This window comes from Callospermophilus lateralis, chromosome 4 (genome assembly GCF_048772815.1).
Source record: "Callospermophilus lateralis isolate mCalLat2 chromosome 4, mCalLat2.hap1, whole genome shotgun sequence".
In the NCBI taxonomy this organism is placed as follows: Eukaryota; Metazoa; Chordata; class Mammalia; order Rodentia; family Sciuridae; genus Callospermophilus; species Callospermophilus lateralis.
In genome coordinates, this window is record NC_135308.1 from 121,684,156 (window position 1) to 121,710,079 (window position 25,924).

The following is a 25,924-nucleotide window of genomic DNA, read 5'->3' on the forward strand; positions in this document are numbered from 1 at the left end:
GGATATATAATCCATTGCTCAGTATTGTTAATCATCAAGAGAAATGCAGATCAAAACCATAATGAGATATCACCTTACAAGTCAGGATGGCTATTGTGAAAAGAAAAACAAGATGAGTGTTGGCAAGGATGTGGAGAAATTGTAACCCTTGCATACTGTTGGTGGGTGTACAAAATGGTACAGCTATTATGGGAGAAAGTGTGAAGATTCCTCAAAAAATTAAAAGATCTGCCATATGATCCAGCAGTCCCACTTCTGAGTGTTGATTCAGGATTAATACTTGAAATTGGGATTGTGAAGAGATATTAGTATTTCTAAGTTCATTGCAGCAATATTCACACTGGCCAAGATGTGAAAACAACTTAAATGTCCATGGACAGATGAATGGAAAAAGAAAATATGGTATTTTCCAGGCATTGTGGCACACACCTCTAATTCCCAGCTACTCAGGAGGCTGAGGCAGGAAGATTGCTCCAGCTCAGGAGTTCAGTTCCAGCCTGAGTAACATAGCAAGACCCCATCTCAAAAACAAACGAAGAATATGGTATATCCATATGATGGCATACTATGCAACCTTTAAAAAGAAGGAAAGTCTGCATTTGTGACAGCATAGATGAACGTTGAAATAAGCCAGGCACAGAGATAAAAATATTCTGTGATTCCACATACATGAAGAATCTGAAACTGTCAAGGTCATGTACTGAAAGAGTGGTTACCAGTGACTGAGGAAATGGGGAGTCACTAATGAAGTTTCCTTCAAGTAAGATGAATAAGCTCTGGAGATTGGCTGTACCACATTGTACCTATAGTCAACAGCAATGGATTGCACACTTAAAATTTTAAGAAGGTAGATCTCATGTTAAAAGTATTCTGACCACAATAAGGTGAAATTTCCCATTACTAGAAACATAGTGGACATGAGCAATGGAAAGGGAAGCAGGAATGGACACAGAGAAATGAACCTGTTACAAACTAAAACTGCTCAGTAAGAGAGAAAAATTGAATGTATATAGTAAACAAGGCAAAAGTGGAACGTGCCCTGAAGAAAATGAAATAGGATTGAATAAAAAGGTTAAGACGTAGGGAGGACTTTTGTGTGAGGCGGAAGCCCAGCAACGTAGCCCATCACTATCAGAGTCAGGTGCTTCACCAAAGCTTCCTGCCCAGACCAGGAGCTGGTTTCAGAATGCACGTGACTTGAACTTGCATTGGAGGCAAACTGGGCACCTTCTCCTGCTCCCTGTCCTGACTAGCAGGGGATGCCCACCCTCTGCACTTGGTACAAAGTTTTGTAAAAGCTGCATCCCCTGACAGAGCTATCTCCCATGAGGCTGGAATTCTGAATGTCTTCAGTACCAATCAGGAAGGACCATTCCTTTAGAACTTTCTAAAAAGAGCTAAACATATAAATTATTTACTGAAAGGAAACATTTTTGCTATCCTCACAACACTTCTGGCTCCACGCGTGTGTGGTTTTTCCCACTCCAAGCAGTTCTTGAATTCTCTTCGGACACCATCTGGTATCCTTCATTTCAATTCAGTTCTAACACTACCTAGAGTTACCATCAGAATCTAGACATTAAAGAGCTCAGTCCCACAAGGCCATCCCCCTTCAGACACCAGTCTCATATCCTGAGGTCCCATTTGACCAACCTGCACCAAGTCAGAGGTTCTCAATAACCTTTCTAGCTTTCGATAATTTGCTAGAGGGTCTCACAGAACTCAGGACACGCTTTACTTACTATGGCAGTTTGTTGTAAAGATCCAACCCAGGAAAAGCCAGCTGGAAGATATACATTGGGCAAGACACCCTCTCCAAGCCTCAGCTGCCCCAGAACCTTGATGGTCTGGATCTCTGAACCCTGTTGTTTTGAGTTTTTAATGGAGCTTCCATTTCACAAGTGTGCTTGAGTAACTCATGGCCCATTAGCGATTCAGTCAGTCTCTGGTCCCTTGCCCTCTCTGGAGCAGGTGGTATGGAAAGTGCCAACCTTTAATTACCTGGAACCTCTGGTAACCTGCCCCAATCCTCCGACACGCACCTCATTAGCACAGACTCAGGTGAAGCTGAAAGAGACTTACTATGAACAGCAGAAGAGGCTCCTCTCACCCCCCAGTAACCAGGAAATTACAAGGGTTTTAGAAGATCCACCAGGAACCAGGGACTGAGACCAAATAAGATCCCTGATTATGTCACCCTACACCTCTTCTGTTAATTTTAGTGCTGCAAAGTTAAGCCGGTCATACCTCCGTCACAACGGATATACATTTTCTCTCCATCATCTCCCTGTCCCATTCCCAAACCCTGGGGGTGTAGATAGAAGTGGGGGTGGTCTATCACAGCCTGGCAGCACTCGAGACATGATTTTTAAGTGACTTGGGGAAGCAGGAGTTTGGCTCTTTCATCGTGACATATGCAAGAGGAAACAACAGTGCTGTTAGGAGGTGTGAAGATGGCAGCTCCCTGGTGCCATCTACTCTGAGTACACTTTTTACTACTGCTAAATAGGAAACTAAAATAGACTTACTGTATTGACTCCCAGATGCTCCTGATCAGATGAACTTTATATTTAAAGTAACCTTTCGGTTTCACGCAAACTCAGGAAATTAGGGAGAATGGTTATCAAGAAGCTTCCATTTTCAAGAAAAATATGTTATTTTAAAAATCTAAGGCAACCATGATGGATTCTTAGCTTTCCTCTGTGTCAGCCTTGTGGAGGCAAACTATATTCAGGAGTGGAATCTGCAGTGTCCCGAGCAACCACCAGCAGCCACGCCTGCTGAGTCACCATGTGGTCAGCTGGCACTGCTTCCCGCCAAGGGCCGTGTCCATTCATAGTGGTCTTCTTCTGTTATCTTTAGTCCTTTTCCTCCCTTACCCTCAGCGCTCACAATCTCCTTCCATTCGATTTTTATTTTTTTTACACTTTATAGAATTAAGTTCATACTTCTGCTCCCTTTATCTCTTTCTTTTTTTTTTTTTTCCTTAGCCTTTTCCTGGTGTTATGGTTTAGATATGAGGTGAGGTGTCCTGCAAAAGCTCATGTGTGAGACAATGCAAGAACTTTCAGGGCTGGAATGATTCAATGATGAGACCTGTAGCTTACATGATGGATTAATCCACTTGAATGGATTAACTAGATGGCAACTGTAGGCAGGTAGGGTGTGGCTAAAGGAAGTAGACTATTTGAGGGTGTGCCTTGGAGGTTTATGTTTGGTCCTTGGTGAGCAGAGCTCTCTCTCTCTTTGCTTCCTGGTGGCTATCTTCTGAGCTATTTCTGTCTGCCACGCCCTTCCGCCATGATGTTCTACCTCACTTCAAGTCTCAGAGCTGTGGAGGCGGCCAGCCATGGACCCAGCCTCTGAAATGGTGAGCCAAAATAAACTTCTTTTCTAAAATTGTTCTTGTCAGGTATTTTGGTCACAGCGATGAAAAGCTGACTAAAACACCTGTCTTGTCTTTTCTTAGTAAAACCCAGCAAAGCCCCTTAACAAGCATGCTTTGATATCCTCATTCCATTGTCAGATAGCTTCTCTGTACAGGTAGTATCAATTTGGTTCCTTGAAAAGGGAACATTTTCCCTGGAAATGCTTATTCATTCCTCTTCAGATCTAAAGGTGAGGAGTTATCAGTCTTTAGTTTTTGAACTTTTCCTCTTACGGAGAATGAGGTATTTTTCTGTACAAGTCTACTTTTTGATGCTTTGTTTTGTACATCTGAGTTTATAATAGTTCATGAAGAATACAAAGCAGGCTTATATAAACACACACTCATGAAATGAACAAATCTGGCCACACCACCTGAGTAATCTCTTGAATTCACACCTCCACCACTGCTGTGGTTTAGGCCACCATCTGGGTTGTTGAAATGATCCTTAGTTGTTCTTTCAGCCTGGGTCTTTATCTCTTCCTTCATCCATAGTACACTAGGTTCTGTTTTCACTTTATATGAACCTCTGTTGGATCTTGTCATCAATCTTGGTTAATGTTTTCTGCCTTCTTATTGTCCATAGGATAAAGGCCAGACTCTTCCAATTCCAACTTCAACTTCTGCTATTGGGTTATGTCCCAGTCATGGGGGATTGAAAAAAAAGACAGCAGCAAAAACAACCACCTCTGCCACAGACACTGGCCCTGCCTTGGTGGAGCATGTAGTATATAGTCACAGCACTGTAATGACAAAGCTGGCAGTACTGCAAAGGAGGAGCTGAGGGTACTGCTCTGAGCCATTGTAACTTCATGGGAAATTTCAAAGACCTGAGTAAATCATAGTTAGGTCCAGATGAGAGGATGTTCTAGAGTCAGTTAGGTAAAAGTGAGGGGAAGAATATTTCAGAACAGAGCATCAGCTACACAAAGGTTCTGAGGCCAGAGAGAGCTTGGTGATTTTAGGAAGAAGAAGAAGAGCTGTGAGAAGGAATATGGTGTTGACACCGGAGGGAGAAGTAGCCAAGGTTTGTATGTATCTTAAATGCAGTGAGCAGCCATGGCTGGGTTTTATGTAGGGGAGCAGTAGCCTGATCCAATCTCAGTGTTTGAACTTTCTCACTGCCAGCTCCAGTCACCTCAGGTTACCGTTTCCCACGTACCTTGATACCTTTGTCACTCCCCCCTCTCTTGGGGACACCTTCACCTCTTTCACTTCTAGAAATCAGCAGAGCACAGTGGTTTTAGAAAGAACCCTGGAGCCAGCCTTTTTCTCATGGTGTGGTCTTGGAAATGTTACATTAGCCTATCTGCCTCAGTGTCTCTTGTAGAGGGGGACACATACTAAGGTTACTGTGAGGATATCGATAAGAAGGCATATATTTAATCCACAGTGGCTCCCTGAAAGTGTTTTCTACCACTATCGGTGTTTTTACTACTATTAAAATTCACCTCAAGCCAGGCACAGTGGCGCACGCCTGTGATCCCAGCAGCTCAGGAGGCTCATGGCAGGAGGATGGTGAGTTCAAAGCCAGCCTCAGCAAAAGCAAGGTGCTAAGCAACTCAGTGAGACCCTATCTCTAAATAAAATTAAAAAAAAAAAATAGAGCTGGGGATGTGGCTCAGTGGTCAAATGCCCTTGAGTTATCCCTGGTACGAAAATCAAACAAACAAAAATTCACCTCAAATATCACCATGGAAACTTCTCTCACATCTGCAGGTATTACTAAGTACTTCCTCTTCTGTGGGCCCACATTGCCATGGTTGCTTTTATCACACTGCTATGGAATGAATAGAAAATGTTCTTATAGATTATGAATTCCTTGAACCACTGTGGGATATCAGGCACTGGGTTTACATTTTTCCTCTACTCCTGAGTAATTGTAAGTCTGGGATAAATTGTCCACTTTCTCTGTCTTGGTTTCTTCACCTACAAAATGAGGGTAACATTACCTATCTTGAGGGTTTTATGTTTTCTTTTTGTTTTGAGAAGGATCACCTCTGCACAATGGTGCATACCTAGTAAAAGTGTGTTTTTCTTCCTTTGCCTTATAAATTTCTAACAACTAAGAAACAGTGAACTAATCAGTGAACAACCTGGTTATTCTCTGATTGGAGACTTAGGTAACACATGAATAAATAATTGGTATTTTATTAATGAATAAAGTGATAGATTGCATAAAAACTAGAAAGAGATTCTGTTGTAAAAATAAAATAAATATGTTTTACTGGTGACACTGAATAAGATGTATCTTAAGTTATTTATGCATGGTGTGTTTAGCCTGCAGTATATATTTTGAAATAAAATTTCCCCTTAGCATTTTAAAGAAAAATGAACCTAATGGCCTGAGCTCAAATTGAGTGGAGTGCTCTACACAGCACAGTTTGAAAGTCATTAAAATAGAAAATTAAAAGCAATCACTTGTAAAAGGACTGCTCACTTATAGGGCTTAGTTTTCTTATCTATAAAATTTGATAGACTGATAGTTTAAATGATCTCTAAAATTCCTTTGAACTCTCAAATCCATGGTTTAATGATTCTTTAATTCTGAAGATTTGTACAATTACAATGATTAAGATGCTAAATAAAACCCTAATGGTGCAAGAGAGAGAAAAATCAGTAAAGAACTAAATGGTTAACAGTCTGGAGCAGACAGTCCTCCTACCTCAACAGTAATGGAGTTTCATAACGATGACACTGAGTCATCAAAAAGGTTAAATTTGGTTCAATAGACTCTCCTTAAAAGGCAAGGAAATGTGTAATGCATTTTAGAAAGATTTTTACCAATTGTATTTAAAATATTTTCATTAGTTTTTATTCAACTTACAAAAAGTGAAACTTCAGTTATTTTGAAAATCCACATATGTGAATGCTTCTCTACGAAACAAAAAATGCCATTTTAGGAGATCTTCTTGTCACACAGTAGATTATCACTTTCTTTCATGGTGTTATCCTTTTCAGTTTCCTAGATTTCTCCCATAAAAAAATGCCACCATTTTAGTCATTCACTCTCTTGTTTATTCAGCAAGCTTTATTAGCCAACAGGCATCAGTGGTCAGTGATGGGAAGACGTTGCCTCTTCCCCAAGGAATTCACTGTGTCAATAAGTGATTGCAGGCGGGATGTTAGAGGTACCTGCATGCACACACAGTATAGTGCCTGGATCCGCTTGAAAGAGTAGGAAGTGGGCAGAGAAAAGCCTTCATAGAGGAAAAAGTTGAGTTGAATTTTAAAGAATGAGTAGGAATTTTCCAGATAAAGCTAGAGAAAGGGATCTTGGGGAAAATAGTAGCATATACAAACATTAAGATTGGAAATATCTTAGGAAACTGGAGCCTTGTGTACTTGGAGGAAGAGAGATGACGCACTGCAAGAGATTGAGTGAGATAACACTTCTCCTTCACGCCATGCTAAAGGGTTTAGGCTTCTGTGTGCTGGAGTGACAGTCATGTGGATGTTTTAGAAAGACCAGTCAGGTGGCAATGTGGAAAACAGACTGGATTATAAACCCAAATTGGAGAAACAATGAGCAATTTGGAGATTATCGCACCCATCTAGACAGAGGATGAAAAGAGCTTGAGCAGAGGTAGAATTAGGGAAGGAAGCAAAGGAGGAAGTGACTCAAGACTTGAAGTGGAATCTACAGATTTCGCGATGGACATGGTGCATGACATGGCAGGGATTTTCAAGCATAAAAGAGGATAGAAGAGGGTAACTTCTGTCTTATCTCCTGGACAACTCTGTTGAAGGCAGTGTCAACGGGAGAGGGAAGAGGTTCTGGGATAACCTTTGCTTTCCTAATATAAGTAGTACACCTCCTGCTTCCACTGTCCTGGCAAGAAAGATGTTGGCTGATGCAGGAGGGCTAAAGCTACTGTACAACCGTGTTAGTTATCTTTTCATTGCTGTGACCAAAATACCTGACAAGAACAACTTACAAGAGAAAAAGTTTACTTTGGGCTCATAGTTTGAGAGATTTAGTCCATGTTCTAGGCCCAAAATGAGGCAGAACATCCTGGTGGAATGACAGGACAGGAGCTCTACTCAGCTCATGGTAGTCAAAAAGCAAAGAAATGGGGAAGGGGCCACAAGGAGGATGCACCCTTACAGGACACCCCCCAGTGACCACCTCCTCTGGCCATGCTCAGTTACTACCTAGTTAAGTCCATTCAAACTAGGATGGATTGATTAGGTTACAGCTCTCATAATCTAATAGTTTCATCTCTGAGTATTCCTACATGAACCTTGGAGATTTGAGGAGACACTTCATATCCAAACCATAACACAACTCTTAAGGTGAGAAGCAGGAGGACAAATGTCCACATGTTGGTAGAGCAGAGTAGAGCCATGTGCAGTGGTGTACACCTGTAATTGCAGCTACTCAGCAGGCTGAGGCAGGAGAATTGCATAACTTCAAACCTAGCCTCAACAATTTAGCAAGACCCTGTGTAAAATAAAATTAAATAAAACGGGCTGGGGATACAGCAGCTCAATGATAGAGTGCTGTCCTAGCATGTGTGAAGCCCTGGGTTCAATCCCCAGCACCACAAAAAACTGAGCAGAGTAGTAATAAGGAGTCACCTCCTGGCATTAGGAGTTGCTGTCCCTGCCCTGGCCTGCCTACCTCAAGATTTCTTGTACTTTGAGACAATAGTTATGCTTAGATATGTGCACCCAAGTGTGCACATGTGTATATTTATATTCAGGTGCACATTTATACAACGTAGTGAAAAGTAATTGGTCAACTGTAGTCTATTTTTACAATGTCTTTGCATTCTAAAAATAGATTTAGCTCTGAAAACAGATGAAGCTCTAAAAACATGTTTCTTTTAATATGTTTATGTGTTGGATTTAATTGTACTGTTGGCTTCTAAGGTTGTTTTTGGTTTTGTTTTCAGTTGTGTGTGTGTGTGTGTGTGTGTGTGTGTCATGCTGAGGATTGAACTCAGGGGTGCTCTTCAAATGTGCTGCATCCTCAGTCCTTTTTATTTTTTATTTTTAGAAAGGGCCTACGTTGCTGAGGCTGGTTTCAAACTTGTGATCCTCCTGCCTCTCAGCCTTGCAAGTTGCTAGAATTACAGGTGTGCATCACCATACCTGGCTTTTTTTCCCCCAGTTTTTTGTAGGGCAAATTACTGAAAAAAACAACAACAAAACTTCATCTTTACTTGTGGACCACTTAGGATACAAATTCTAAGAAATAACGTACATATAAAGAAGAACCTGAATTTTGAATTACTTACATAGGAAAATTTTGATGACTTCTGAGTGAATTACTAAATAATATGTTTTATGTTTGAAAAAGCCTTAATTACTTATTGTTTTCTGTTTACCCTGAAAAGTATTATAATCTATCATTAGAGAAGAGATGATTCTGTAGTTATTTTTAAAAGGAACATATTGGCTTTCTCTTTAGACATTGAGTTCAATGACATATCCTGAGTCTTAAAAAACAAAACAGTGAATCTGCAATCTTATCCAAATTGAGTCTTTTCCATGTACATTTGTGTCTGGTTCCATATTAAGAGAGATTACATCAGATTTGAAGGCTGTGTTTGGTCTCCAAATCTGTACTTTTTTAAAAAGCAGCATTTGCTAGGCTTCTCATAGGATGCTATGGAATATGTTTGAAATTCATTCCAGCACCCTTTCTCAGTCTGACATCCAAACACCATACATTACTGAAAATGTGAATTTAAGGGTCTGTTTTTTGATGGTTAATCAAAGTGGTTTCATGCTTGCAAATTCATCTTCTAACAGCTTTTATCCTCATCGTAATAAAGTTAAGAATTTGGTGTTATCAAATCACTTTTCATTTTAGATATTTTACACAGCCTTCATACAAAGCCCTGAGGGATTTTGGGAGGAAAAATACACGAACTGTAGGACAAGTAGGTCACAGAGAGCAGCCCCATCAGATGGTGGAATGCAGGGCAGGGCTGCGCGTCAGGAGACTTTAGTTCTATGCATAGCTCTCCCTGTGACTCAGTGAATGACCTTGAGCTACTTATTGAAGGGCTCTTCTTGCCTCAGTTTCATCTGAGATAAAATGGGGCCAGAAGGAGCCTGTGACACACATGGAAGGTACTGTGGAGTTTATACTCACATTGTCAAATCTGGGAGGCCCTTTTTAGTCCTTTACTCCAACTCCAAATGACTCCGCACGACATCATTTTCTGGAAAATGTTTTTCTACTTGATCTGAATGACTCTGGTGACAATGGATACCACCTCCTCTTGGAAAAGCCCATCCCATCTTCAAACACTTTTAGTTATCGAGAAATTTGTGTTGGGAAATATGTAAAAAAGGGAAATCCCTAGAAGAAAAAAGTAGATTTGAGGTCATCTCAGACTGGGGGAGAGGGAAGCAGGGAGTCCCTGGTACAATGGTAGCAGAGTTCTGTTTGGTGCTATGAAAATGTTCTAGAAATAGTGATGGTGGTGGCACATCTATTGAACCTAATGCCTCTAAATGGTATACATGCATATCAGTGAATTTTATGTATTCTATTCATTTTGACAATTATAAAAAGACCATTTTTAAAAAATTAATGTATTTAATGCTGTGATCTCACAGTGAAGGCAGATCGTGTTGTTTGAGGTGGACAGACAAAGCAACAAAGGCTCTAAGGTCACAGGCCAGGAAGAAGCAGGGCCAGGATCTGAACCCGAGTCCTGGACTGCAGACTGTGGGTGTCACTAGATCCACACTGCCATCACTGTGGAAGCAGATTCCCTCTCATGATGATGCTCTTCTTACTTGTGTGCCCTGAGCTGGCCTGTGCAGAGGAAGGCAGAAGCACATTTCTACCACCATTGTTCTCTCTAGAGACTAAAACTGAATCAGTGAGACCTGTTGGTTTCTTTGGCAGCTGTGACCACTGCTGATTCATGCAGAGCTGATAATCCATTAAATTTACTCCCCCCATATTGGTTCGATACATACACTGCTTTTAAAGCAAGCTCCCCCATTCCAAAATTTGTGAAATGTGTTTTCTGGATTTAAATGCAAGAATTTTGAATTTGTCCCTCTGTAAATACATGATGTTGCTTTTGACTGATTGTTTCAGTCTCATGATCATTTTGAGTCTTGATTCTGATACCCATCACAATAACTCCAAATAAGTTATTCCATCCTAATACTGTCCTAATAATAACTCAGAATAGTTTAATTCCCTCATTCAAAGATGCTGGAAAAGACTGGTATATAGAGACCTCATTTATTCTGCCTTACCCAATACTAGTCAATGCCTGTACATCATGCCAGAAACTATATGAGTGCTGTATACCTATTAACTCACTGAATCTGCACAACAGTCCCACAAGGCATTGTTATCATAATCATCATCTTATACCTGGGGGAACTGAAGCACTGAGCAGCTAAGCAGCTTGGCCAAATTACATAGCTGGCAAGTGACAGAGCCAGAATTCAAACTTCTTTTTTTCTTTTTAAGTTGACACTTATAATTGTACATATTTATGGGGTAGAACATGATAATTCAGTGTATGCATATACTGTATCATGATTAAACCAAGGAAATTAGCATTTCCATCTCCTTATACCTTTAACATTTCTTAGTATTTGGACCCTATAAATTGCTCTCTTTAAGTTCTTCGTAAATATGTACTAGGTCATTGTGAATTGCAGTCACCCTACTATAGTCACCCTACTCTAAGTTATTAGTCCTCCTGTTCCTCCTCTCTACCTGTATTTTGGTACCTATTATCCGGTGTCACTCTCTTCTCTTCCTAGCCTCTAGAATTTACTGTTCGGCTCTTTATCTTTTTTGAGATCAACCCCAAACCTCTTTATTCAGCTTCTAGAATCCATGCTCTTAACCCTTAGCAATAATGCAACCAACATCAGCCAGTCCATATTGGACTAGGATAACAGAAGGAGCTCTACTAAATTTAATCAATGAGGTTGCTACTATAACTTGTTTTAATTTAAAATTTTATTTTACTAGACAAGTTTATTGGTGCATTATAATCATACATATTCGTGGAATTCATTATTACCTATTCACAGGTACACACAACTGGTGGTAAAACAATCTGAATTGCCACACAAAACATTCGTGCCTTTCTTTGTGCTATATCTTCTATCAAGAAATTCTTGGTCCATTTTTTTCCCCCAAACTCTACATTCTTGTTGTTCCTTCTATCTGTTCACAGGATACTGCCTTTCTATTTTCCCAGATAAACTTAAATACTTCTTCTCTTTCATTACCCCTGCATTGTATACTAATGTCCATTATGTTTTTTTTTTTTTAAAGAGAGAGGTAGAGAGAGAGAATTTTAATATTTATTTTTTAGTTATCGGTGGGCACAACATCCTTGTTTGTATGTGGTACTGAGGATCGAACCCGGGCCGCACGCATGTCAGGCGAGCGCGCTACCGCTTGAGCCACATCCCCAGCCCCTGTCCATTATGTTTTGAAGTAGATTTCAGCATAAGTGGATGGCAAGCCACAGAACACCTCAAGTGGGTCAAGCTGATGGTGGGAGTACACACAGAAGAGTGTTCCTGCCCTTAGGCTTATAGCTTACTAGAGAGCGCCAATACTAAGGATGTTCCTGATGCCTACCTCTCTGTAGGTATTTTTCAAATTGTGAATGACTGAATAGAAGAGAACCAAGTACCAAGAAAGTCCTTGAAAGCACCCTATCTTTGTGCTTTGGATCAAGAGAGACCTAATTTCAACTACAATGGCTATTTGCTTGGTAAAATTGCAAAATCACCAGCCTTCACCTGTGATTGTCAGTCAGCTTAGGCTTCATTGTGCAGCCTGAAAATATCGGAAGCTTGTAACAAGGAAAGTTCATTTTCTGTACATGTCTGTCTTGGGTGATACACAACTTTGCTCCATGTAATTATCACTGCAGGATTATGGATGAAGGGATATTATTGCCAGTTTAATGCAAAAGAAAACATATTCCCTATGAATACCATTGCCTATAATGCTTCCTGATTTTTAAAACACTTACCACGTTTAGTCCACCAATTAGACAATTAATTATAATTTGATAGTTATTTGAATATTGAGTATCATGTGCTACCAGGATCAAGTTAAAGCTTCTGGAACATCTAAGAGAGACTTGGATGGATTGATGATGGTCTTTTTAATTACTCAAGTTTTAAAATGCTATTATTCAACAGTAAGTCTCTGTTTTAATTGTTACACATATTTCTCAGTAGTACTTTTGTTCTCCAAGCATACTTATAAACAATTTATCATTTAGAAAAAGATATTCAAAATTAATTGAGCTAATTTTACCATGGAGAAGTATTTCAATATCTGTTCCATGTATTTTAACAGACTACAACAAAACTGAACGTAAAGCTGTTATTTATGTATTCTTTACTATGTAATTTAGAGGTTAGGATGAATGATTCATTGCTAGCCTTAATAGAAATGCTAGCCTATTTCTGTCTTCCTACACGTAGTAGCAAAGTATCTATGCTCTGCTAATTATTTAATTAAATAACGGGTACACAATTCATTGTAACAAAATGGCTTTTTAACAACCAAGGAAACTTCTAGAATGACAGTTTGATTACAGGGGTAGTCTTTCCTTCAAGTTTTCAGAATAAACAAAAGACACTCAATTGACTTGCCCCCACCCAGTATGTATTTTTTAGATCTTTTCTCCAGAGCTGCCAAAATTGTGACACAATACTGATGGAGGGGCAGATAAAAGAAATTGTGGCAGCTGATTTTTCCTCGTGGAGAATCTAATTACAGGGAATTGGACATAACCTAATCAGACATTAGCAGTAATTTATTGAGAGCAACTTTTGGAATAAATTACTATGGAACTTCCAGTGACAGTTGTTGTGCACACAGTGGGGTTGTCTGAGTTCAAGATAGATTTTAAAAACTAAGCAGGGAGGGAAGCAGAAATGATAAAAAGAATAGTAAATATGATCACTTGCTCTTGGAAATTGTCTGAAAATAGTTGGCAACAGTCTATAAAAACACAAGCAAATATGCATGATTGTTTATGCAAATACATAAATAGGCATTTGCAATTTCAATCAAATATATGTGGCCTTTGGGGGAAAAAAAATCTGCCTGAAGTCCAAGATCCTGTCTCCCGCCCACAAATTTGCTTCACTCTGCCACAGATTTCCATTTGCTTTGAAGCCTTTTCGTATCCCACTAACATTTATTGGACTTGCACTTTGAGCTTAGCAGGGTGTGATGCTCTTCTAGGTGTGGGAAGCCCTGGAAAACATACAGGCTCTGCAGAGACAGGCAGACCTGCCATGACTATGGTGCTTTGTGGGGACATTTGAGCCACAGGTGACACTGTGAGCCCACGTTGGTCTGCCCTTACTTCAGTTTCACTATTGAAGAAGCCCTTGCCATCTTGATTTTATATTAAAAAAAAATCACAGAGAAGAAAATGTTTCTTGACCTCCTTTTAAATGCCATATTTCAACTGCACGCAATATGCCCAGTATTGTTCAGAGGGTAAGAAGATAACAGTGACATTTGAGGGGATTCCTTACCCACCTCATTTCCTTGAGAACCCAAATTCTGAAGCTCTTGCCAGCCTTCCCAAGTCCCCAATGGAATCCCTGCTCATGTGCATATTTTGGGTGCATCAGTATGTTTTTCATTTTCTCCCTGGAAACGGTTTCTCACACCCACACTGCAAGAGTGCGATCTGTGATTCTGTCGCCTGCTCGTTTTCTGTGTCCTCCTTGCCTGGAGCGAGGGCTGAGAACATGATTCAGCTTAGGGAAGTGATACAAAACGTGGCTGTTAAAGATTTTTGTAAAAGCATCTTGCTATGTGTCTCGTGTAACCTGTGACTTCACCTGACACCAGCAGGGTTGAACAGTACACTCTGAGATTATGGGCTAGACCTAGAAGACACATGCTTTTAGGCCCTTGGATGTCACCTTACTTAATTTCAAAGAGGGGTTCTACACTAGACTTTGCTCAGTGATTGAGCCCATTTATTTGGGAACATAATGGCTCACCTTTAAAACTTCCCTACTTCTAGCTAAAATCTGATTTAATAATACAGTATTGAGAAAAGCCATTGTATGGGAGAACGTAGGCTGTTAAAGAATAGAATGGGTTGTACAGAGAAATTGCAAAACTGTGTTTTTATAAAATAAAAGTGTAAGGATCAGAAATTGACAGTACTAAAACAGCATGAGGAACTCAAACTCCTCTTCTTACCTCCAAGCTTTCCTGTGTGGAAATTTTACCTGTTTTACACCAGATTTTTAAGAAAGACTTGAAGGATATTGAATGGAAAACATGGAACATCAAAAACATAATGTAGCATAGGATTGTGGTTAAATTTAAAGTGGAATTTAGAGTAACAAGTGATGTTACATCTTGTGAGATCTGAGGAAAGAATGAAGAACATGGATGTGTTTAACAAAGAACAGGGTTGAAAAGGAGATAGCAAAGATGTATCACAGAGAAAAAGAAAATCCTATATTAAATAGGGAGGCATTTTCTTAGGGAGGATTGGAATAGAGGATTGTGTTGGGATGTTGAAGTTTCATTAATGGTGTGTTTAGCAACAGCTGATAGTGGTATCAGTAGTGGTGTTGTAGTTAAGTAAAGGTTAAATGTAGAAAAATGGTGTGGATTAAGGAAAGAGAAGTATTTCACCCTGTGTGTGATCTTTGGGCAGTCATCTTTTGAATATAAATGCCTGTGTCTTAAAAAGGCAAAGGATAAAAAAAGTTAATATTTTTGTTATAAGTTGGAGTGGGATACTAGAAAAGAAGTTTATTCCATAGGATTTAAAACAAATGTTTCTGTTGATGATTTCTTAATGACTAATTGCACAAAGGGGTAGAAAACCTGTGTTACTGAGGAACTGGTTCTGATATAGAGAAGCAGCTGAGGGTAGTGTGGCTATCTGAATAATAGCCTCCAAACATGTCAACATTGTCATACTACAGACTTCAGTTATCTTACCTTGTTACCTTGAAGGTAAAAGGGACTTTGCAGATATAATTTAAAAATGGATCTTGAGAGGGGGAAATTACCTTGGATTATCTGGGTGCATCCTAATTGTAATCACAGTGCTCTTAAGAGGAAGGGGAGCCAGGCGTGGTGGTGCTCGCCTGTAATCCCAGTGGCTTGGGAGGCTGAGGCATGAGGATCACAAGTTCAAAGCCAGCCTCAGCAACTTAGTGAGGCCCTAAGCAACTTAGCAAGACCCTGTCTTAAAATAAAAAATAAAAAGGGCTGGGGGTGTAGCTCAGTGGTTAAGTGCCCCTGGGTTCAATTTCTGGTATAAATTTTTTAAAGGAGGGGAGAATCTGAGACAGTAGCAGGGGCTGCACTGACAAAAGCTGGAGGGTGGAGTGATGCCAGGAATTCCGCCACCCTCTAGAAGCTGGAACAAGCAATGAAACGTTCTCACAGAGAGCCTCCAGAGGGAATGAAGCCCTGCCAACATCTTTTTAGCCCAGTGAAACAGATTTCAGACTTCTGACCTCCAGAACTGTAGGAGAGTAAGCTTGTGTTGGTTTAAGCTGCTGAATTTGTTCCAGTAGCAATAGGAAGTAAATACAGGTAGTCATCTGCAGATAGTGCTGTCATTGACTTTTACAATGAACATCTGCCAACTCTTCTTCAACTCTGAGCTTTGCAAATGCCACAGATTGCAAAAGATTCTGTTTCTGTGCTGTTATGTTCTGTGGGTTGACAAAATCAGTTTTCCAAGGTCGTGAAACTTCAATGTGGGCTAGATTTGAGGTCATCTATGCTGCAAAGGGTTTTGTAGAAAAACCCTTTCCACATAAATACCCTCATTCAATCTTTTTTAATAAGGGCTTTATTTTCTTAAAAATGAGGAAACTCCAAGGTTTTTATTTATTTATGTTTTAAATACAATTCTTCTAAAACATTCATGGTTTGTTTTATGCAACTAAGGTTCTGAACCATCCAGACTCTTGTGTGCATGTGTATGGTGGAGGGCAGGGGGCAAGGAAGAAGATAGGGAGCCAGGGTTTTTTTTTTCCTTCAAATGACCAGTATTTTCCCCCAAATTATTATATAATCCATTTTTCCACACTGGTTTGAAATGGTATTGGATTTTGACTTTAAAGCTGGCACTACAAAGTAAATACCTGAGTTGAGAACTATTATAAGAAAAAATTATGTCTCAGTTGAAATGCATTCTGCTGTCATGTATAACTATTTAGAACAACTTTTTTTAAAAACAAAACCCATGTCTCAAATAGGAGAATGTAGACATCTTCTTTTCTCCAGTTTATTTCTGCTTAAAATTTAAGTTTAAACATTTTGGCCAGAAAACACTTACAGTTTTCTGTGAAATAAATAACTTACTTGGTAACTCAGAGAAACCACAGGCCGAATTACTGTGAAGAACAGGAATACTCTTCTTAAGAAAAACCCACAGGAATTTCTGGAACGAAACTGTGATCTAGTTTACAAAATGGTGTGCCTCTGATAAAATCAGGGAGCTGAGAGTCCTGCCCCGCAGCAGGAGATGCCTCTAAGTGACACAGGTCATTCTTCCAGAGCAGCTGGTAGACAGTGTGGAATGTGAATGTAATGCAGGGATTACCCTTAATAGGTCTCTGATCTCAGGGTTTTAAGAATCAGGTTGGGAAAGTGGACAGATGTACAAAAATAATTACCACACAGTGTGAATAAAACCTTAAAAGAAGAGTTTTACTCAGCTGTGACAGTTTCCCAGTCCTCTTTAGAAGACATGGTTGAGACAGTTACTTGTGTGTGCTGCATCTGTAGGGGACAGTCATTTTAATCAGTAGGGGTCACTTACCAAGCCCAACACCTAATAATGTAGTGTTGTTAAATGATGGTGATAGAGTAAATTTAAGGTATAACTAAAAGTCTAGGGTTATTGGATTATTTTATTTTTTTCTTGCTTATCTCTGAGATACATACCTTAGAGTTGAAAGTGATCATTGGCTTGTGAAAGCTATTCTGTTGATTAATTTTGCTTCCCGTATAGGACTGGAATGCTAACTGTTAGGGACACAGGAAGCTCAGGGGGTATGAAGACATCTATACCAAAATGAATTTTCATTTCTTTGGGGCCATGAAACTCTGCATGACTGCCTTATATGCCAGAAGTTGCTTCCATTAGTTGGATAAGGGAAACTCCTAGAAGGCATCTCTTAGCATCTGTTAAATCTCAGGTATCTTCAGTTAAAGTATTTATGACAACTGGGGTTCCAAGTAGATCCCCAACATAAAGAGTATTGTAAAGGATCTTGAGTTCTGGTCTCTGTATTCGCACTGCTTTTAGATTAGTTGTTCAACTGCCTTCCTGTAGTCACACAGGAGAAAGCATACATTTTCTTCTCTTGGAAAGGTCTTAGGATTATTTCCAACAGCAACTAGACATAGTGACTAATTACTCTTAATAAATTATGCCAAAACCAAACTCACCTTTGGGGAGTTGTGGGGGGTGCAGGAGATCAGACCCAATTCTTTGTGCATGCCAGGCATGCACTTTACCACTCAACTATGCTCCTAGCCCCAATATATTTATCAGCTAATCTTTATTATTAGAAAAAAATTTTGAAATAAAATTTTTTGTAATTAATGATACATGACAGTGGAATGCATTTATGCACTTTGATATACATAGATGGGATATAATTTCTCATTTTTCTGAGTATATATGTTGCAGAATTACATTGGTCATGTAGTCACACATATATATACAATAATAATGTCTGTTTCATTCTACTATCTTTCCTATCCCCATATTCCCCCCCGCTTCCCTCCCATCACTTCCTTCTAAGGTAACGCTATTCTTCCCTAGCGCCCCCGCCTTTGAAATATTTTAGAAGTCATCAATCAATAGAACACATCAGGTATTTTCAGGGGGTCTGTTTTAATTCAGGCTCCTTCTAGAAAGCCCATAGCATGTAATCTTGCTGAGAAACAACACAGATCGCAATACACTGCCATAGTTTGGGTTTGAATGTCCTTCAAAGGGCTATGTGTTAAAGGCTTGGTCCCTGGGTTGGCACTACTGGGAGGTTCATTTGAGAGGTAGGGCCTAATGGGAGATCCACAGACCACTGGGGGTGTGCCCTTGAAGGGAATGGTGGGATCACTACCTCTTTTCTTTTGCTTCCTGGTCATGAGGTGAGCAGTTTTTCTCTGTCACATGCTTCCGCCATATGTGCTCCTTGCCACAGGTCCAAAGTAAGGGGGTCAACTGACTGTGAACTAAAACCACTAAAACTATCCAGAAAGCACCTTTTCTTTTTATAAGTTAATTGTCTCAGACAGTTTGTTAATAGTGGCAGAAAGCTGATTAACACCCATCAAGGTTTTCTAGATTGAATATCAATTGCCAGTAATATCTTGCTGAAAATCTATGTCATGGTCACTTCTTTGCACAGGTGCATTTCATTTAAATATTTGTGTACTTGAGACTTTTCTGGAAAACTTTCTAAAGCGGTGTAAAACCCAGCTCTAAGCAAATAGTTATCTGGGAAAAAACACATATCAGGGTCTTTGGTTTTCATTATAAAATTTCATTTTGTCACCTCAGTGTCAGGAATCTCACCTGACAGAGGACACAGAATGCCTCTACTCCAGGATCCTGATTGGTTTCAGCTTGGAACAGTTTTCTCTCCAACAATTATTAAAAACTAGACTGAACAAGGTGCAGTAGCGCATGTCTATAATCCCAGCAGCTCAAGAGGGTGAGGTAGGAGGATCGTGAGTTCAGAGTCAGCCTCAGCAACAGCAAGGCCCTAAGCAACTCAGTGAGACCTTGTCTTGAAATAAAATACAAAAAAGGGCTGTGGATGTGGCTCGCACCCACCCACCCACCCAAAAATACTAGGCTGTTGCATTTGATGTAAAAGCACTTAAAAGCACTATTTAAGTCAGTTGTTCCCAGATATGAATTAGCATATCTGTTAGCATTGCCTGAAAAACTGTTTGAAACTTGAGTCTGATTTAGTAGATCTAGGGCCTTGGGATCCATATTATAAAAACTCAAATGATCTCATCCTTAGACTGCTTTGTAAAACTGCTATTCAAGATCTTTTAAATGTAATGTACCAGTTACTTTACCTAAAAATGCCCTTAAAAAGTTAAGCCCAAGCAAAAAGTTTGTTCTGACAAAAGTGTCATGTTTTCTTTTCTTGTATAATGACAGTTGGGTAACTCATCATGCACCACCCCATCTTGAGTTCCAGAAGGTTCAGAAATAAGTTTCACTTATACTTAATGCAGTATCTGTTCTTAGCCTGGGTTTTTACTATTTTGCTCATCCTAATTACATTGTACTTGCTCTCTACTGTCAGATTAAGAATTTTATCATATTCAAATCCTTTGATTTGTGTGTTGCAGTAGCACATGCATATACATATGCCTGCTTTAAGAAGGGTTTAGTGAGTCCCCTAAAGATTGAGAGGATTGAGGCTGGGGGTGCAGCTCAGTAGGAAAGCACATGCTTAGCATGTGCAAGGCCCTAGGTTCAATCCCAGGACTGACTAACTAACTAAATAAATAAATAAATGAGGATTTAGCAAGATAAATTAGAAGTGTGTGAGAATAAAAAAATAGGCAAGGCAATAGGAGTGTGGTTGGCATCCGAATGTCATTTTATCTGCAATCCCAGCTACTACAGCCACTGAGGCAGGAGGACTGCAAGGTCAAGGCCAGCTTGGGCAACACAGTGAAACCCTACCTCAAAACAAAAACAAAAACTTTTGGTTTTACTGTTATCTATTTCAGATTCTTTTTGAAAGTAGGTCATGTTATAAATAATAAGATTTAAAGCAGGCCTAGATAGCACCCGTTCAAAGGCTTGGAGAATGAAATCATTACATTTTTGGTGTCCTTTGGCTGTACTACCATGCCAGAGGCCTGGCATATGGAACTGAAGTTATGCCTGCAGAATCATTTTGATTGAAATAATGATGAAGCATTTTCAGACTTTAAAGTCAAAAAGCATAAGTGCAGATTCCTATAATGATGTAGTACATTATTTTTTTCTAGAAACATGAGAAAAACTTGACAACTAAAAAATTCCCATGGTTTATAATATACCTGATATGTAAATGTAGCTACGTAAATGTAGATACTTGTATAAATGCCTGTTTTAAGAAGGATTTAGGCTGGCTGTGGTGGTGCATGCCTGTAATCCTAATAGCTAGGGAGGCTGAGGCAGGAGGATCACAAGTTCAAAGCCGGCCTCAGTTACTTAGTGAGGCCCTAAGCGACTTGGCAAGACCCTGTCTCAAAATGAAATGGGCTGGGGATGTGGCTCAATCATTAATCACCCCTGGATTCAATCCCCAGTACCTAAATAAATAAATAAATAAATAAAATAAGGGTATAGTGAGTTCCCTAAATATTGAGAGGATTGGGGCTGGAGTGCAGCTCAGTGACAAAGCACATGCTTAACGTGTGCAAGGCCCTGGGTTCAATACCCAGCACCAAACAAATAGAGAGAGAGAGAGAGAGAGAGAGAGAGGATTTAGCATGAGAAATTAGAAATGTGTAAGAAAAAAAAAAGGCAAAGCAATAGGCATGTGGTTGGCATAAGAATGCCATGTCATCTTGCTAGATGGACCAAAATCTTAACTTTCTAGCAGCCTACATGAAAAGAAAAATTCTCTGCTCAGAGAAGCGAGAAGTCCTTGTGATAACAAATCTAGAAAGATTTCTATTTCCTGTACACTCTCATGGAGAAAGCACTTTGAAGTGGGTCATCTTGTCTCTCGGTACAGTTTCTATTGTGCAATACTAGTAAAGTGTAGTGCAGGTCATATTTTTGTATGAATTGGATAAGTTAAGAAATTCCCTGTCCCATATGCTGGAGGGTAGGGGCAAGGGAAGAAGAAGGGATCACTTTCACTGTTAGCCAAAGGAATAAGCATCATGGAATGGAAGGACTACCATTTGGTGAGACAGTTTAAAGGAATAGGTTTTCTGTATTTAGGGTGACATACACCAAATCTTTGTCTTTTTATCTCAATTGACTAGTATTACTGCTAGTTTATGGGATGTCTTTCTATCCCTTAGAACAAACGTTTCGCCTGGGCAAATTTAGCATCATGGTCTCCCCCCTAACCTCTGTCCTGAACCTGCCCCTCCCTTTCACCTCTAAAAACCCAGGGCCTTGCATATGCTAGACAAGGACTCTGCCAACTAAGCTATGTCCCCAGCCCTTCAGCTCTCCTCTATCTTATCCTGTGGTTCCTTTATGTAGTGCATATTCTACCTAAAAGTATGTAGAGGCCATGAAAATTACCTGGGCAGGAGTGTCAATTAGGCAGCTTGGGAAATAGCCAGCTAAGTAGCTTCATGATTCACATTACATTTTTTTAGCTATTAAAACATTATACAGTGCTTCTTAAACTCAAGTACATATAGAATCACCCCAAAATTTCTCCGAAGTATAGATTTCTGGACCCTACAACCTCAGGTTCTAATATTGTAAATCAAGTGTTGAAACCTAGGAAACAAATTCCATAGATGAATCTAATTTGAGAAAAGCTGGCTTAAAAGCTAATAGTACAGGTTTAAAAATTACGCAGAGTTTCAAATCATTGTCATTATGTTAAATTATATAATCTCAGGCAAAGTGATTGTCCTTTGCCTCAGTTTCTTCACTTGTAAAGCAAAAATTAAAAAATTTTTCAAGCACGGGGTCATTTTAAGCATCAAATAAAATGAAACATCTTGCTACAGTACTTGGCAGGTAGTAAGCATCAATAAATGCCAGTTATCAGAAAAACAAACAAAAATACTTAGTGTTATTATCATCACATTATACTTTGAAAGCTGGACTTAGGATAGTGCCAGCCCTTTGGAATGTTTTTCTAACATTACTACAGCATTTATTCTTCTTCTCTTATATCTGAGCCTCCCTCTTCCCAGGGTTTAAAGTGTTCTCCATTAGAGTTCCTGCACACTCTTGCTTGAATTTTTGAAGTCCTTATACACAGAATAGCCGTCCTTTTTTGCCTTGGGTCTACATTCTTGAAAGTTCCTCTTCATTCTTACCATATAATTGTGGAAACTGAATTCAAAGCCCAAATCCCTTTACAAATAATTTCCAGCTACACAATCCGAAAGCTGCCCGCCTGATAAAATTGGAGGATCCTGAGGCATGAAATAGAAAGAGACATGAATTATTTTTTAAAAATGTGTACATTTATATTTAATATGCCCATCTCAACAGAAAGCTTTTGAAGCAATTGCATATTCAACCTGGTTCACTCAAAGTAAAAAAACATGGTTAAAACATTTAAGATGTTTTAAAAAGATTGCCCAAAGGGTTTTTGAAGGAGGTAGAATTCCAAGAAGTTTCTAAATAAAACAAATATCTGGGTCTAGGATTTTCCAATTTTTGTTTTGTCTCTTCCTCTCCCTCTTTACTCACTTTCTTTTCCAGTACATGATCTTCAGACTGTGTTTCAGAGAATATGTATATGATTCCAACTACTCTCATCTGGCCTGTTTTTCTGGCTTAGTGTACAATATTGTGGTAAAGGCTTCAACATCAGTAATAATGACTGTAGAAGGAATGCCAAAAAGATCCACACTGACACAATTTAATAGAAAATTAGCTGTAAAAACACATTTACTTATAAAAACGATACACACATTCACTAAAATAGTGTTAAAAATCAAAGCCCTCCATCCTCCTCCTCCCTTTTTTTCTTTTTACTTTTTTTTCTTCTTTTTAATGCTATTATAGTTTTTAAGTGTACAGTTTAGTGGTATTAAATGCACTTACATCTTACCCTTTTGGATGAAGAATCTAGGTCTCATCTTTGTACCAGTAGATTCCAGAGAAGTAGAATAATTCTTTCTAGAAAGAAAGATGCTCTGGAGAAGGAGCTTTGATCATTCCTTGCACACTACTTAGGTAGAGTTACCTGACAGCTGTGGGTACCTGTACCTGTGGAAAGAATCATGGCAGTGTTAGAGGTGCAGATTTCAAAGACTCTGAAAGGTGGCTCTGACTATCCTGTGCCCTGTTTTTGGACCCTGACCTCTACTGTGTCAGAACCCAGCAAAAAGTTTCTTTAAAGTTTGCCTAGAATATAAGAATGCAGGGCTGGGGTTGTGACTCAGCAGTGGAGCACTCGTGTAGCATGTGCAAGACCCTGGGTTCAATCCTCAGCAGCACATAAAAATAAAAAATAAAATAAAGGTATTGTATCCAACTACAACTAAAAAATAAAAATATTTTTAAAAATTTTTAAAAAAAGAAAATAAGAATGCAATATGGGCGGTTCATCATTAGTGGCAAGCAGTTGTTTAGCAACAGCTGTGTAGAATAACAGGCAACAGCAAAATCACAGTCCTTCTGACCTTCCTGGGAAAAAGGACATGTACATTGACATGTACACATAATTTAAAATTCTTGAAGACAATATATTGCTACAGGAGTTCAAAAGTTGGAGTAATTTCTTACAAGTTGCAATCATTTTTATCTAATTGTTACACACAATGTAATTTTAATTGAAATAAAATGTCTCATGCTATATGCAGAATTTAAAATTATGTACCCAAAGGGGAAAAAGGTGCAAGAATTAGGTAATGTCAAAGCCAGTTTGTACAACCGTTTCTGTTATAGCCACATGACAGCTTCACTATAGGTAAAAGAGAATTCCCGATGGCCTTTATCAATCTGGTAGGAAAATAGGTTCTGAATTATGAGAGCTATGACTAATGAATACTCCTTAGGAATGCACTTCTCTGTTAAATGCACTGCCCTTGTGGTCTGAAGCCTTTGATGTTCTTGAAGGCAATTGCACTAATTATTCTACGTTATTTTCTTCTTTTTCTGGTGGAAGCATAATGACTCTAGTATTAAACAGAACAAATCTTCCTGTGGATGAAATGGAAATATCTTGTAAAATATAAATATCATGTATGAAATCTGAATTCCCAGGATCTTGACAAAAATGAGAGACCATGGGTCGTGGCGTATATCTTCTCTTCACTTCCTATCAATGAGATCAATGCAGAAATTGAAAATAGAGCCCCACATTGATAAGACAGAAATCTAAATATATCACTAAGATTTTGAAAGATTTTCAAGAAAGTGGTCAGAGCTGGGGATATAGGTCAATGGTAGAACACTTGCCTAATGTGCATAAGTCCCTGGGTTTAATTCCCAGAATCACAAGCTGGAAGGGGCATCAGTAGTTCGGAATTATGGCTCATCCCACCCAGGAGCATGCAAAAGTGCAATCAGCTCAACTGTCGTCTGCTTATTAATGAAATCCTGGTTCACATAGTGGAGCTAAGTTGGCCTGAGGGCTAAACCCTATGTCATTCTAACTGATTCAAACAGTGATTTTAACTGACATTTTTTTTTTTCTGAATTAAGATCACTGGGGTCCCATCTGAGTGTTGAGGTTTGTCAGGGAATGCTCACCCATCAGTAATTTTTAGATTGATTCAAACCCCTTGATCAGTGGAGGATGAATGAGAAAGTGGAATCCATTAGGCAACTTATAATGGAGAAAAATAGCAGAAGTGATTGCTGCACTTTTGACAGACTGCACCATGTAAATTATATTATAAATGATGTGCAAATTTGCACCAATTACTTGATTCAAGAGCTCCTAGGTTTGAAGCACAAAGTACTGTATTTGTAGTCAAAGTCTTCACCTTAAGGATGATTATTCCTGTGGGAAGGAGATCCACTTGGGCCCCAGGGTGTAAGAGTTTTCAATGCAATGCCAAGGCAGTTGACTGCTTTTTCCTTTCCTCTTCTCCACTGTCTTGCAGACCAGATGACGTGCTCCTGCATCGTACGCATGATGAGATTGTCCTCCTGCACTGCTTCCTCTGGCCCCTAGTGACATTTGTGGTGGGCGTTCTCATTGTGGTTCTAACCATCTGTGCCAAGAGCCTGGCAGTCAAGGCAGAAGCCATGAAGAAGCGCAAGTTCTCTTAAATGGGATAGCCTTATGGGAAGCAAAGCACAGAAGCTGCACACCTGGGCAAATGTCCACCTGCAGAGCCCGTGTTTCCTGGAGCAGGAGATGGAAGGGGCCGAGACAGGTCTCCAAGAGCCTCCTCCCTCAGTGGCAGCAGAAACAGGCACAACTGGAAGACTTGGAACCTCATAGCTTAAATTCCATGTGTCGTAGCAATGGCTAAAGGGTCAAGCTCTTAGCTATATGGAGTAACTGTTTCAGAAAACCCTATAAGAAGTTGATTTTCTTTGGAAAGTAACAGTATATTATTTGTATAGTGTAGTATACAAACCATTATGATTTATGCTACTTAAGAATATTAAAATAAGAGTGGTCTGTGTTCTTTTCTATTTCCTTTTTTTTTAAATGCTTAGAATACCAGGGGTTTAAAAAAAAAAAAAAAAAGGTTTTCTGCTTTTCATTTGACTCTGCTAGATTTAACTTTTACTTGACAGCAAGGATTCCTGCAGAAGCCTTGATCATACTGTATAACCTTCAGTTTTCACAATTAAAGAGTATCTTTTGATTCCTCTTGAAGAATGA

General features: G+C 39.3%; 1 protein-coding gene across 1 annotated transcript in view; it reads left to right on the plus strand.

Moving 5' to 3' along the window:
* The window catches only part of Kcnmb4 (potassium calcium-activated channel subfamily M regulatory beta subunit 4), a 58,023-nt gene extending 32,302 nt beyond the window's left edge, over positions 1-25,721 (plus strand). The window contains exon 3 of the mRNA XM_076853108.1: positions 25,191-25,721. Coding sequence (XP_076709223.1) covers positions 25,191-25,359 — 169 coding nt within the window. The 3' untranslated portion in view covers positions 25,360-25,721. The remainder of the gene's footprint in view (positions 1-25,190) is intronic.
* Positions 25,722-25,924: the final 203 nt, after the last annotated feature.